This window comes from Petaurus breviceps, unplaced genomic scaffold, assembly GCF_028583685.1.
Source record: "Petaurus breviceps papuanus isolate PSGF00001 unplaced genomic scaffold, PetGlider_PUasm1.0 208, whole genome shotgun sequence".
Taxonomy (NCBI): domain Eukaryota; kingdom Metazoa; phylum Chordata; class Mammalia; order Diprotodontia; family Petauridae; genus Petaurus; species Petaurus breviceps.
This window is the reverse complement of record NW_027185852.1, coordinates 8,451,544-8,465,739: the sequence shown is the minus strand read 5'-3', so window position 1 is coordinate 8,465,739 and position 14,196 is coordinate 8,451,544. Positions and strand designations below refer to the sequence as shown.

Here is a 14,196-nt window from a genome sequence, read left to right as displayed (position 1 = left end):
AGTGTATTTTTTTTCTTTTTCTTTTTTGCCTTTTGGAGGGCAATTGGGGTTAAGTAACTTGCCCAAGGTCACACTGCTAGTTTTTTTGTGTGGGTGTTAAGTGTCTGAACTGAACTCGGTTCCTCCCGACTCTGGGGCCGACTCTTTACTCACTGCGCCACCTAGCCATCCCAAGCAGTGGATTTTTATTAGTTAAACTTTGTTATGAAATTGTTGAGATCCATCTTATTGTCCTTTTCCTCCTTCTATTTTCTATGTCTGTTTGTCAGTTATTTGTTAGCTCCAGTTTTTAAAAATTGCATATAGTATCTTTTTCTCATGTCTATTTTTATTCATTTTCATTTTCTGACAAGTTGGTGGTCTGTCTGTACACATTTAGCTGCTCCAGGAATGTCTCCCAGCCACTCATCAATTATTTTCTGTCTGCTAAAACATACTCAATTTCATTTTTCCTGATGTTATTTGGAATATATTGGAAGTTCCCCATGTCCAATGTCTTGATAGCTTTCTTGAAGAATGCATTAAGATATAGAGGCATCAAATTTCTATGTAGCTATACTTCTGGAATTATATTTTCTTTTCTTTTTAAACTGTGTGTGTATTGCTTTTTGGAGGGGGGAAGGTAGGGCAGTTGGGGTTAAGTGACTTGCCCAAGGTCACATGGCTAGTTTTGTGTTAAGTGTCTGAGGCCAGATTTGAACTCAGGTCTTCCTGATTCCAGGGCCGGTGCTCTATTCACTGCACCATCTAGCCACCCCTAAACTATATTTTCTATCCTATTTCTTGTTTCTTCTCACTTATCCCCATCTTTACATTGAAGTTACTGGGTATATGCTGGGTTTTTTGGAGGTTCATTTGGAGGTTCTTGTGGAGTTCTTCCAAGTCTTTCTCTATCTCTTCACCCTCCGAAAGATGTTGTCATATAAACTGGAATTACTTGCATGGCGGTCTTTGGCAAATCTTTATCATGAATACTGAAATGTGGGATAATCAAAAACCTCATGAAATTGTATTGCTTGTTTCTATTGAATACATCATAAAATCCACCTCAACAACTCCTTTATTTGCCTCCACTAAGAGATGCTAGAAACTATACATCCAATTAACTGGGACACCTCCTTCTGTGTTCTGGCTTCCTTCAGAGCAAGAATTTCAGATTGAGTTCACTGTGTTAAAGCCAGACCTAAACACTGTGTAATTCTAGAACCATAAAAACTATACACCACATATGGATAGAATGTAGGTATATGTATCTGAAGTGCTTTGCAAACCTCAAAGTGTTCTAGCAGTGTTAGTTATCACTGCTGTCACTCTCATGTTCATTATTGGAGTTTAAAATGAGCAAAGTGCTTACATGCCTTATCTCAGGAGCTCCTCATACCAGCCTAGAGAGGGACAGCAGGCATTATTACTCAAGCCTTCATCCTCTGACGCTCCCTCTCTCACTTTCTACTTCTGAAATCATAATTGAATCAGTTACATCGTTAGTTCCGGAAAAGGTGCCTCAGCCTATTCCCCTATAGCTCCAGTCATCATCCCTGTGACTTCCCAAGTCCGAAGAGCCCATCCCGGCCACTTCTCCCTCGTATATTTTTTTTCCCAGAAAGGCGTCTTCTTGAAGGCAGAGACTATGTATTTGCCTTTCTTTGAATCCTCTGTGCTTAGCATATCCTTAGCACATAGTAAATACTTATTTTTCTTTGTTTTTTCCCCATTCATTCATATGCACTCCTTTTCTGGCTAAGCCTAACCTATGCCTATTTTCGTTTTATTTTCCAGTGATTCCTGCCCTCCCAGTCATTACAAGAGCTGAGGATTTAAATACATCAGTGCCCACAACTATTATCCACTGGAAAATCCAAACATCAATGGATGGCGTTATCTGTGAGATGAGATACAAGGCAGCCACAAGGTCATCTTGGAATGTGAGCCAAACTTTGGTTTTCCTTTAGTGTGTGGTCAATTTAAAGAAAGCAGACAGGCTGAAAGTAGTCCTGGCAGTATTTCAGTCTTGGGTTCTTAGCCCCAGACCCATAGATTCTTGAGGGGTGTGTCCTGGCATAGATTTCAGGGTGCTGTGAATGGGGATGAAAAAAATGATGCATGTATTTCAGTGCAACTGGTTTCCTTTATAATCCTGTGCATTTAAAAATCTTATTCCAAGAAGTCCACAGACTTCACCCAACTGCCAAAGGGGCCCAAAGGAGAAGACCCCCAGCATAAGTGGTGAATTCTGTTACACGGATTTCTATCAGATGAGCACCACAAGGATCCACAGACAGTCTCTTGCCACAATGATCAGTGATTAAACTTTCAATTCAGGGCCAACATGGTACAAAATTGGTAACTCCCCAGGGTCAACGAGCCCTTTGTTGAGTGGCAGTTGTATAGACCGAAAGCTGGAGGGGACCTTGAGTCATAAAATGGCAAGCTCATAGCTCCCGAGCTGTAAAAGAGCATTTTGGTTCAACCCTCTCCCTTATCAAACAAAGAGCCTGAGGTTCTTAAGTGATGCCCAATGGTTATGTGGTTGGTAACAAAATCAGGATCTGAATTCGGGTCCTTGGAGGAAGGTTCCTTTGTTCTCTCCACTGTGCCACCTGGCCTCTAAGTCTCCCTGTGTAAGGAGGGGCCCACGATGGTACAATAACAGTAATAGACTGTTATAGAATGCTTTAAAGCTAGTGTTCTTAACTTTTTTTGGCCATGCCTCCATCCCACCCCACCCTTTGGCACCCTGCTGAATCCTATGGACTTCTTCCCAGGATAATGTTTTTAAAGCATCATATAAAATACATGGGATTATAAAGGAAACCAATTATATTGAAATGCAATCATCCACACGTTTTTTAAAAGTTCATGGCTCCCCTCCCCAGATTAAGTCTCCCTACTCCCTTTAGAGATGACAAGGCACTTTATTTCCATGAAGTACATTCGAGGCTCACAACAACATCATAAAAGAAGTGATAAAGATTTTATTATCACTACTTTATGGATGAGGAAAAGAAGGCCAAGGGCTTCCGTGACAAGGTCATCACACAGCAAGAAAGAGTAAAGGGTGGAAGATGTATCCAGGTCTTCCTGATTCCAAGCCCCAATCCCCTCTGGTGCTCAGCAATGAGACTGAAGCACATGTATGATGTATTTAAACATGCCCAGCTTCTGGAAAACCTGAAAAGAAGGTCTGAAAAGGTCTCTCTGTTTCTGGCACTCTCTCTAATCAAACCACTAATCTCAGAATGTAAAGTTCAGTTAGGTTTATGTCTGCTTCACCTTGTTCTCAATAAAATTTTATCAGTAGATGCACATAAGGTGGCAAACCTGAGTGTCTGCCCTGATCTAGACTCTGGCAGAGTCTGTGCAGCCTGGAGGGAATCACTCTCAATTCCTGGGCTTTTCACCAGGATCTAAATTCAGAGCCTTGAGGCAAAGCCCTGACCACAGTGCCTTCGCTAAACTCTGACTTCAAAAGAAATGCAGATATATTTTTTTTACTTTTCATTGACTGTAGACTCCTATTCCTCCAAAATGACTGAGGAACATTTCAAATGTTCTAGCTTACAAAAGTTACCTGGTCCCAAATGTGTATAATAAATGTAGTTACCATCAAAGAAATAGTGTGAAGTGAGTAGGGCTCTTGGCTTGGAATCTGGAAGGCCTGGATTCGAGTCCCACCACAGACACATAACAGCTGTGGAACCCAGGGTGAGTCATTGACCTCTAAGGCTCTATGTCATACAGAAGATGCTAATCTGCATGGGGACCGATGAAATCTCAGGTCTGACTAAAATATAGAGAGCAAAAACCGCATTGAGCAAAAGTGGAATTTCATCTTTCTTTGGGGCACAGGGGTACTTTGGCTCCTCAGGACCATCACTGCACCATAATGATGCACCCTAGCCAAGGGGCACCATGGTGCCTAGAGCACTGGTATGGAGTCGGGAAGACTCCTCACCTTCCTGAATTCAAATCTAGCCTCAGACACTTCCTAGCTGTGTGACCCTAGGCAAGTCACTTAACCTTGTTTGCCTCAGTTTCCTCATCTGCAAAATAGGCTGGAGAAGGAAATGGCAAGTAGTTCCAGTATCTTTGCCAAAAAAATCCCAAACAGGGTCCTGGAGAGTCAGGTCAGATTGAAAAAAAGACTTAAGAGCAAGAGATCCATGATGGCAAATCTGTGGGGTCCCCCACCCTAGGAGCTCAAAGTCTCCATCCCCCTCCTGTACTACTAGATTTGTAGTCAGACAACACAAGTTCCAACCTTTTTCCTACCCCTCACTAACTGTATGACCTTGGACAAGTCATCAGAGTCCCCTGAACCTGTACTAGATGCCCTCTAAGGCCCCTTCCAGGTCAAAATCTTAGAAACCTATGATCCAAGGGCACACAACTTTTTCACCCACAAAGGGAGTTATCCTGGAAGTTGGGAACCATCCTTTCTGAAAAGAATTCCTGGCATCTTGTCTGTTCTTTAACATGGACCTGTTGGTTTGTAGAGGTGCAACATTGGGGAAGATTCCAGTTATTTGAATGCTCTAGACCTAAATCTCTCCATTCTCCAGTTCCAGTCCTTACCAGTGAGTAGAATGGGAAGGCATTCTTGTATTACATCTCCACCTAGTGGTGCCGAGAACCTTTCTATGGTCTGGGTTTACATGAGAATTGTAGAAAGATGTTCATCCTGGGGATCTCCAAGGGACCTTGAGACCATCCATCTCTGACCTTCTTTCACAGATGAAAAAACCAAGGCTCCAAGTGACTGACCTCAGATCACCCAGAGAGTTAACGATGATGTTAGGACTAGAATTGAGGATTCCCAGGTCCTGCTCTATGCGTGCGCGCGCGCGCGCGCACACACACACACACACACACACACACACACACTTTTATTATAAGGTTCTAAGCATCAGATTCTGAAGTCTGGTCCTTGCCTATTGGTTGAAAGCCCTTCCCTCTCTGCCTTCCTTCCCTGTTACTATAGTATCAATAACTGGCATTATTCTGAGTTTTAAACCTCTGCCTACCTAAGTTTTCTCATCTGTAAAACTGAGTTTTAAACTTCACAGTTTAATTATATGTTATCCCATTTGATCCTCGCAACAACTTGGGAGGTATTGTGCTCATTTTACAAATGAGAAAACTTAGGTAGGCAGAGGTTAAGTGACTTTCCCAGGGTCACACAGCTAGTACGTGTCTGAGGTGAGATTTGAACTCGGGGTTTCCTGATTCTAGGTCCATTACTCTGGCTAGTTCCCACAAAAGCACTCTGCCAGAGACAGGACTTGAACCCACATTTTGCTGAGGCCAGCAAAGGAGGGAAACAGGACAGACAAAAATATATGTAATATAAATAAAAAATATCTACTATGCTAAGCTGCCTTGCATATGCCAGGAATTTAATAAATGTTTGTTGAATGACCTCTCAGAAGGTCACTTTAAGAATGGAATGTTTAAAAAATAACTTTTGTTAGCAGGGGATAATATTGATTTCAACCCACAGGCAAGGGCCAGACTTCAGAATCCTACCTTCTGTAAGAAGCCTTGACCTCTATTGCTAGTACCTCTTCTCTGAAATTACCCTTCATTTTATAGACTCTGTGCGCCCAGTTATTCACACCTTGTTTTCCCTATTTGAATATGAACTCTTCGGGGGAAGGAAATACGTTTTCACCTCTCTTGGTATCTGCAGCACTTGGTACATAGTAGGTCCTTAATATATGTTCCTTCTGACTTCAGCCCATCCTTCCCAGAGGAGTGCACGTGTGTGGCTTCCTGCACACAGACTAGGATCCAGACAAGCTGGCCTGATGACTTTTCCTCATGCATGGCACCCTATCTCCACCTCTGTCTTTGTACAGATGCTTCCCCATCCTTGGGATTCTCTCTCCTTTATCTCCCCCTCTTGGGATTCTGAACTCCCTGCAAGGCTGGGCTCATGCCCTACCTCCTATACTTAGAGCCCTTCTTTACCCCTGAAATGACCCTGGACTCATTTTCTAGGTATTTATCCATGTTTATCTGTTGTTTCCTTCCCTGAGAATGTAAGCTTCCTGAGGGCAAGAAGTATTCCGATTTTTGTATCCCTAATGCCCAGTACACAGTAAGCACATACTAAATGCTTACAGAATGGAATTGCATCTCCTTATTTTTACAAACAGGAAACCTGAAGCCCACTGAGGTGAAGTATTTTGCCCAAAGTCACACTTATACTAGTAAAATATGGGACTGGAAGCCAACTGTTTGTCTCCAAAGCCAGCGGCCACTCTTCTCCATGACCTCTGCCTCCAGCCTAGGCTTCAGTTGGACATTTGCTTTCCATCGGTCCAAGATTCAGGCAGATCCAGTTTGGCACTTTTAGTGACATTAGACTTCCTTGTTTGCTTCTGAGCTTCTGGCCAGAGTGGTATAAAGCAGGATCTGGTGTCTAGGGGTGGCCAGGAGATTAAATGGGCTGAGTGGGCTAGGGGACATATCACAAATCAGGGGGGCAGCTACTATGTGTCAAGCACTGTTCTATGTAATGGGGACCCCACATATACAAACAAAATCATCCATAAATGCTTGTTAATGGATTCTGCAGGAGGGAAACAGGACAGACAAAAATATATGTAATATAAATAAAAAGTAATTTCAGTGATAGGAGAATGGAGAGAACCGTTGAGCAGTAAAACTAGGCGCTTGCCTTAGGAGAGGTGGGAAGAATTATGCTTTAAGAAATGAGTCAAGTCATCAAGTCAACAGGAACTTATGAAGCACCTACTCTGTGCCTAGCACTGTGCTAAGTTCTAGGGTTACAAAGAAAGACCACAATTAGCCCAGCCCTCAAGGAGCTCCCAGCCAATGGGATTTCTTTAGCACGAATGGGAGATCATCTCAGAGGAAGACTAAGGGCCATAATGCATGTGGTCCTGTGCTTGTGTGATCATGGAAGAGCTTTTTCTGTTCTTCCTGAGAAGGAAATAACCGTGGAACCAGCTCTCAGGTGATTGTGAGGGGCAAATGAGAGAAAATGCACAAAGGGCTTTGTAAGGCCTAAAGTTATCGAATACGTTTTATTTATTTATTTTTAACATTCATTTTAAAAAATGTTGAGTTCCAAATTCTCTCCCTCCCTCCCCCCAGACATTGTGAAAGCAAGCAGCGTGGTAGCAATTATACATGTAGAGTCATGCAAAATGTATTTCCACTTAATATGTTTTCTAAGAAAGAAATAGCTGGTTCAAAAAACAATCATTCCTTACTTATTTTTTTTTTATTTTTGCTTTTTTTGGAGGGCAATTGGGGTTAAGTAACTTGCCCAAGGTTACACGGCTAGTTTCTTTGTGTGGGTGTTAAGTGTCTGAGGCTGGAACCGACCTGGGGTCCTCCTGACTCCAGGGCCGACGTTTTACTCACTGCACCACCTAGCCGCCCCCAGTCCTTACTTATGGGTGGGGAGGGGAAGAGCTGATGAGCCCCCCCACCCCGATAAAGTATGGCTTAACTCTTGAACTTGTGCCCAAACTTGTCAATCTTGCCTCAGATTTCTCAGTAAATCACTAGGGCTAATTTCATTGCATTTCCTGTGTGAGCCTGGCATTTCTTATCTCCCTATTGATCCAGACACCTTGGTTACTTTCCCTACATCACAGTCAAACATGCTGCCTGGAGAAGTGCCTTGGAAGGCTTCAGCTGCTTTCTAGACAGTCAGCTGGAGCAGAGAGACTTGGGTTCAGATTCCAAAGCTGACACTTCCCATTTCCCACCTTTGCACCAGCCTGTCTTTCCATCAAGGTAGCACCATAGTAAACAGAGTGCTGTGCCTAGAGAAATGAAGAAGACTCATCTTCTGATTCAAATATAGCCTCAGACACTTTCTAGTTGTGTGACCCTGGGCAAGTCCCTTAACCCTGTTTAACCCAGTTGTTCATCTGGAAAATGAGCTGGAGAAGGAAATGGTAAACCACTCCAGTATCTCTGCCAAGAAAACCCCAAATGGGGTCACAAAGTGTCAGAAAATGACTGGGCAACGATCTCTCTCCAGCCTTTGTTTTCACATGACTCCACTCTACACATTCTAGAGCAAGAATTCTTAACCTTTTTGTGTGTCCTGGTCCCCCTTGGGGAGCCTAGAGACGCCTTCTCAGAATCATGTTCTTAAATGTGTAAAAGACCTAGGATTACAAAGGAAACCAATTATATTCTCAACAATTTGTTTTCTAAAAGTTCACAGACCCCAAGTTAAGAACCCCTGCTCTAAACTCTGGACAAACTGGCCTTCTGGCAGTTCCTCAAATTCAGAACCTGACCTGCTCCCTATCCCTGAATCTGGTGATCCTTCTCCTGACTGTATGCCTTTGCAGAGGCTGTGCCCAATGTCTGGAATACTGTCCTTCCTCCAGCAGCATTCAAGAACTACTGTGGATGCCATGCCCTATAGGAAACCCTTCTGGAACCTGGGAGTTGAAAGTGCCCTCTCTCTACTCAAATGATCTTGTACTTACTTCTCTGTATAACTGTTTGTGTCTTTTCCTCCTTGAAAGCAGGGACTATTTTTCATTTTTATTTTATATCCTAATGATATAAGGTGCAGCACCTTGCATCGAGAAAGGGCTTTGCAAATGCTTTTTTAATTAAACTGAACTGAACTCTGTCTCCCTGGACAAGTCACTTAACTTTCGTCTGCCTCACCTTTTGTTTCCTCATCTGTAAAATGGGGAGAATAGCAGCACCTGCATTACAGGGTTGTGAGGATTGAATGAGATGCTTGTAAAGTGCTTTGCAACCCATAAAGAGCCACACAAATGCTTCTTGCTGTTGTTGTTAGCACCGACTTGGGGAAGACCTGAGTTCAAATCCTGCCACTTGTCTGGCTGTCTTGGGACAATTCAATTAATCCTAAGTTTCCTTATCTGTAAAATGGGCATAAGAACAGTCTCTATTCCATAGCAACGTTGTGTGGACCGAATGAGATAACACATGAAGAGTTCTTTGCAAACTTAAATCTCTTTCTATATGCTAGCAATTATTATTATTAATTATTATCATCATTGTTATTCACCAGCTATTATTATTGCTGCAAAGCTCAGAGTAGAAAGCGTCTTTAATTTCAACACTTGAAAGCTTGAGCCATAAATACGGATAGTGCACTCTGGACCTTGCCATCCCTGGAGGTTTTTATTAACGTAGTTCCTTGTCTCCTCTCCATTTCTTGGAGTTCTCCTTCCTTGGCTTCCTCCAGGACTCAGCTCCAATTCCGCTTTCTCCGGGAGACCTTTCCTGGAACCCTCACCTCAGGTCATTTTGTAACCAGTCCGTGTATCTTTATGTAGCCATTTCTGCTTCAGTTGTCTTCAGTAGAGTGGGAACTCTTTGAGGACAGGAACGGTTTCATTTTTGTCTTTGTGCTCAGCACTATTCCCAGCACACAGACAGCGCTTAATCTAGAAAGGGCTTTGCAAATTTTGTTAGTTGATGTCTGATATAACTTTATGACTGGCTAGCTAGTCCCACACGTACCTAAATGAGAATTCTATCTCATACCCAGTAAGGGATCAACCAGTGTGTGTTTAAAGATCTGGCAATGAGGGAAACCCCCCTCTTACCCCCTGCAGCTCATTCTACCTTTGGGCGGCTATTTGCTGGGAAGTTCTTCCTAAGCCTAAACCTGCCTCTGTTTCTCAATTTCAGGTCAAAGAACTGGAAACGACCTTGATGTCAGTTCAACACACAGAATACAGTCTGGAGCCACGCACCAAGTACACGTTTCAAGCCCGATGTCGACAGACGGGGAGGAAGCCTGGGCAGGAGTGGAGTGTGCCCTTTTCCCACACAACGCCAGAAGCAGGTGAGCTCTTCAGGAGACTTATTTCAGCTCCTTCCTCTTCATCTTTGCCTCGCCCTTGTTTTCTCTAGTAGGACCAATCCTCCTCACGTTCTGATTTTGTTCTGTTCTGTTTTGTTTTGTTGCTTTTTGGAGGGCAATCGGGGTTAAGTAACTTGTCCAAGGTTACACGGCTAGTTTTTGTGTGGGGGGGTAAGTGTCTGAGGCCAGAACCGAACTCGGGTCCTCCTCCGGGGCCGGCGCTTTACTCACTGCACCACCTAGCTACCCCCCTCCTCATGTTCTGGTTGGTAATCATTGCCAAAGATACTTTCAAGATTCCCAACATACCACGGAAGATAGAGCCTTAGGCTTGGAATCTTGCCTAAGATATTGAGTCGCCATTTGACCTTAGACAAGTCACTTAACCTCTCTTTGCCTCAGTTTCCTCATCTACAAAATGGAGATGACTCTACAGAGTTGTGGTGAGGACCAAATTAGATTACATAGATTTTTCTAAACTGACTATATAAATATGCAGAGATCTAGAGGAGACGTGCCCTTAAAGGCCATCTAGTCTAGCTTCTTCATTTTACAGATGAGGAAACTGAGGCCAGGGAAATTAAGTGGTTTGCCCAAGGTTCCATAGGTGATGCAGGTTTGGAACCCATATTCTCTGACTCTACTATACTATGCTGCCATCTGCTATCTGTTATTAATGTATTTTTCCAGTATAAGGATTCCTTTTGAAAATAAAAAAAAAAAATCTGCTCTCTCAGATGATGGTAGTTATACTATTAGCAAAATCTTAGAATCAGAGCTTTAGAGCTAGAAGAGACTTAGGAAAGGTCAACTAGTTTAACTCTCATTTTATAGTACAGAAAAGGATGGTAGAGGGAGGTTAAGTGATGTTCCCCAGTCACACAGATAGTAAGTGAACGAAATGGAGTTTGAACCCACATCCCTTGACTCCAAGACCAACTTCCTTGTTGGTCAAAACAATACATGATGGCCCAAAGCTCCTACGAAATCAGTAATACTTTAAATGAATGTTTTGTACCAATCACAACAGCGTTGCCATAGATTTGAAAAAGCCCAAGAACCCTATGTATTAGACTCACTATCTATTCAATCCACAACAGATATATTCATTTATTTATTACATTGAGTCATTCTGCCCAATTTTCAGAGCAAAAAAAGATCAAGATGACACTTCTTATTTCAACTATGTATGCATGGATCCCTTGGAATAATTATGAGCAGGGAAACTTCCCTAGTAAAGAATGTAACTGGATGGATATAATTACACACTACTGTGACCGTTATCTCTCTAGGCCTCAGTTTCCTTTTTTGTAAATTGAGGGAGATGGACAGAATGACCTCTAAGGTCCCTTATCAGTTCTAATGTTCTGTAATTCTGGTCTAAACTAAGAGGAACTTCAGGCTTCCGGAGGAAGACAAGGATGAGTTGAAATGTCTTGAGCGACCTCTGCTGCCCACTCTTAACAAGGCAGTCTTGAATACAAAACGTAATGGCTGGCTGTTTTTTCTGGCAGTAAATCATCATCTCACTCACCTTTCAAATCTTTTTTTCATTTTACCACGAGTCCCACTCTGGTGCAGCCACACTGTGGTGCAGCCACGCCGGCCTGATAGCCGTGCACCATCCATAACGCGGCATTTCCCACCTCCCTGACTTTGCACCGAGTTCCTCCACCATGCTTGGAGTACATTCCCTCCTCACCTCTGTCTCCCAGAGCCCCTTGATTCCATCAAAGCATAGCCTATTCCTTCTCAGTTATTCATAATCTCTCCCTTCGGAAATTACTTTAAATTTTGTATTTCGTATTTTCTTACCTTTGTTCATGTTGCCTCACCCAGTGGAATGTAAGCTCTCTGAGGGTAGCCTGGTTTGTTTATGTGTTTGTGTCTGCACCAACAAGCACAGTGATTTGCACAATTAGATGCTTAATGAATATTTGCTGAATTCTCGGCCCATTCTAGTCTTAAGGTCCCAAACCCTAAGAATGAGCTAACTAGTAATGGTCGTTGTTTAGGCCAGTGATCGAATACTTAATATGACCTAATTTTTAAAGTTCTGCATGCACCTTCAATATATGTATGCTTACCTACAAATTACATGGGTCCCATTTTCCTTACACAGTTCCTTATGTATATTATAGAACATATGCAAAATATGCATTTAAAAGGGGTACATAAAGATAAGAACAATACTTTAAATTTCTTATTGATTAATGGCACAATGTAATTAGACATTGTTATTTTTTTTTAATCTCATGCACATCTTGGGGGATAGGCTGGATGTGGGAAGATTCAAATAAATAACAAAATAACATAATATAAAATTATATTATATAACACATTACTAAATAAACAATGATCACTCCACTAATTTGATCGTGGTGTGCAGAGTGCCTAGCTCATAGGCACATGCATGTTGGCTTGGCTTGACTTGATCAGTCTAGCTACTCAAGTAGGAGACTCTCTCTCTCTTTAAGATGTTTAGATACTTTTAATGGTGAAGAATACTCAATGTCATATTCAATATTATATAATATATGTAAAATAAGTTATGTAATGTTCTACAGGTCATAAGTCAGTGACCGTCACGGCCTTTCAAGATTTCTTTGTGTAAATAATTTCATATACACTGCAGAAACAGCAAGCAACATCTCTGATTGCAGCTCAGCCAAATGTTTTCAGTACAAATCAATCCATGCCTCATCCTTCACCTGGTTCGGATTCACTGGGCCTTAATTTCCTTTCTTATCGGCCAATTTAGCTATATTTCTGTATGATCCCAGGATTGTATGTTTACAGCTGATAGGCACCTTTGAGATTAGCGAGCCCATTTCTTGCATTTTACAGACAAGAAAACAAAGACGCTTCCCTGAGGTCAGTCCCCGTGGGAACATGGAGCAGAGACAGCCTGGCATTCTAATCCAGCAGGGCTGACTCCAAACCCAGCACTCTCTCCATTGGCAGGCTAACTCCTGAATGTGAGAAATAGTGAGCAGAGTAGTTTGGCTAGATCTTGGAGTACAGGGAGGGAAATAGGTGACAAATAGAGGAATTAATATTAGTCTTTGAGGAAAGAGGGAGGGCAGGACTAAAGAAGAAGTCTCTGTTCCTGAAGGCATGGGAGAACGGGTACTGCTGGGGAACAGCATTTGTGGGTACCACTCCCTCTGCTGTCCCCACTTCCACAGGCAAGCTGGTGACTCATACAACACAGTATACATGCCCTCCCATCCAAGCCCCCAAATTGGTTGGGGCTCAAACTTTTCACAGTTTTAGACAAAGAGGTAATGAAGTTTACTAAGGGCTAACTCATTTATAAAGAAATTCTGGCAGAGAAATGGGAAAGTCTGTACTGGCATAATTGAATTGGCTGATTTCCTATTTAGGAACATTTTTTTTTCTTTTGTTGTTGATGTCTTTTTTTTTTTTAATGACATTGAATTCCAAATATTTCCCTCCACTAACCCAGAAAGCCTTCCTTTTTAATAAGGATTGCAAATGAAAACACACACACACACACACACACACACACACAGAGTTCAATAAATCCAATCAATACACATTCTGCATACCTCGGCCCCCACCTCTTCAGTGAAGGGAGAGAAACACATTTTCTCACCTGTGCTCTGGGGCCAAGTTTAGTTCTCATGCCTGGGCAGGGTTCAATTTCATTTTTCATTTAGGAACTTTTAGACATATCCATATCTGGCAGTTGGTAATATTGTGAGGCTGTCTTCACAAGAGCCTTCAATCTAAACCCCTTTTGTCCCTCAGGAATGCTCTAACATTGTACCTTCCCCACTCAGGTAATTTGCCCTTTTCCAAGGGTTCTTGGTCTTTTTTGGGTCATGCACTCAGCTGTGTGGCAGTTCCGTGGGGTCCACGGACCCCTGGTCAGAATGATGTCTTTAAATATATAAAAATAATAGAGGACCACAAAGGAAGCCAATTATACTGAAATGATTATCAAAAATAATTTTTTAAAGTTTATTCCTGTTATGCTATAGATTTCCCCCTCCATTATCAAATGCTCCTCTTAAAAACTTATAACTTCATTCATACTAAGGTGTGAATGACTAAGAACTCCAAACCTCTAGAAACCTTTATTAAGCCTCATCTACATGTTAGTCAAAGTGCTGTGCGTGCAAAGAAAAATTAGAAACAGTTCTTGACTGAAAGAACTGGCATTTGTCCCACTGAGGAATGACATAACACGCCCATGGTACAGGACAAAGGGCACAGAATTTGGAGAGCTTCCTCCCATGCCATCTTGGGCAAATCACTCTCTACTCTCCCTGCTTCTTCTGCCCTTTATTTGAAATATGACAGGGGCTGGAGGAGGGAGAGCTGAT

General features: G+C 42.3%; 1 protein-coding gene across 1 annotated transcript in view; it reads left to right on the top strand.

Moving 5' to 3' along the window:
* Positions 1–14,196, top strand: part of LOC138165127 (interleukin-23 receptor-like) — a 64,294-nt gene that overhangs the window by 14,703 nt on the left and 35,395 nt on the right. Inside the window, exons 5-6 of the mRNA XM_069093282.1 lie at positions 1,780–1,925; positions 9,670–9,826. Of these exons, the coding sequence (XP_068949383.1) occupies positions 1,780–1,925; positions 9,670–9,826 (303 nt within the window). The remainder of the gene's footprint in view (positions 1–1,779; positions 1,926–9,669; positions 9,827–14,196) is intronic.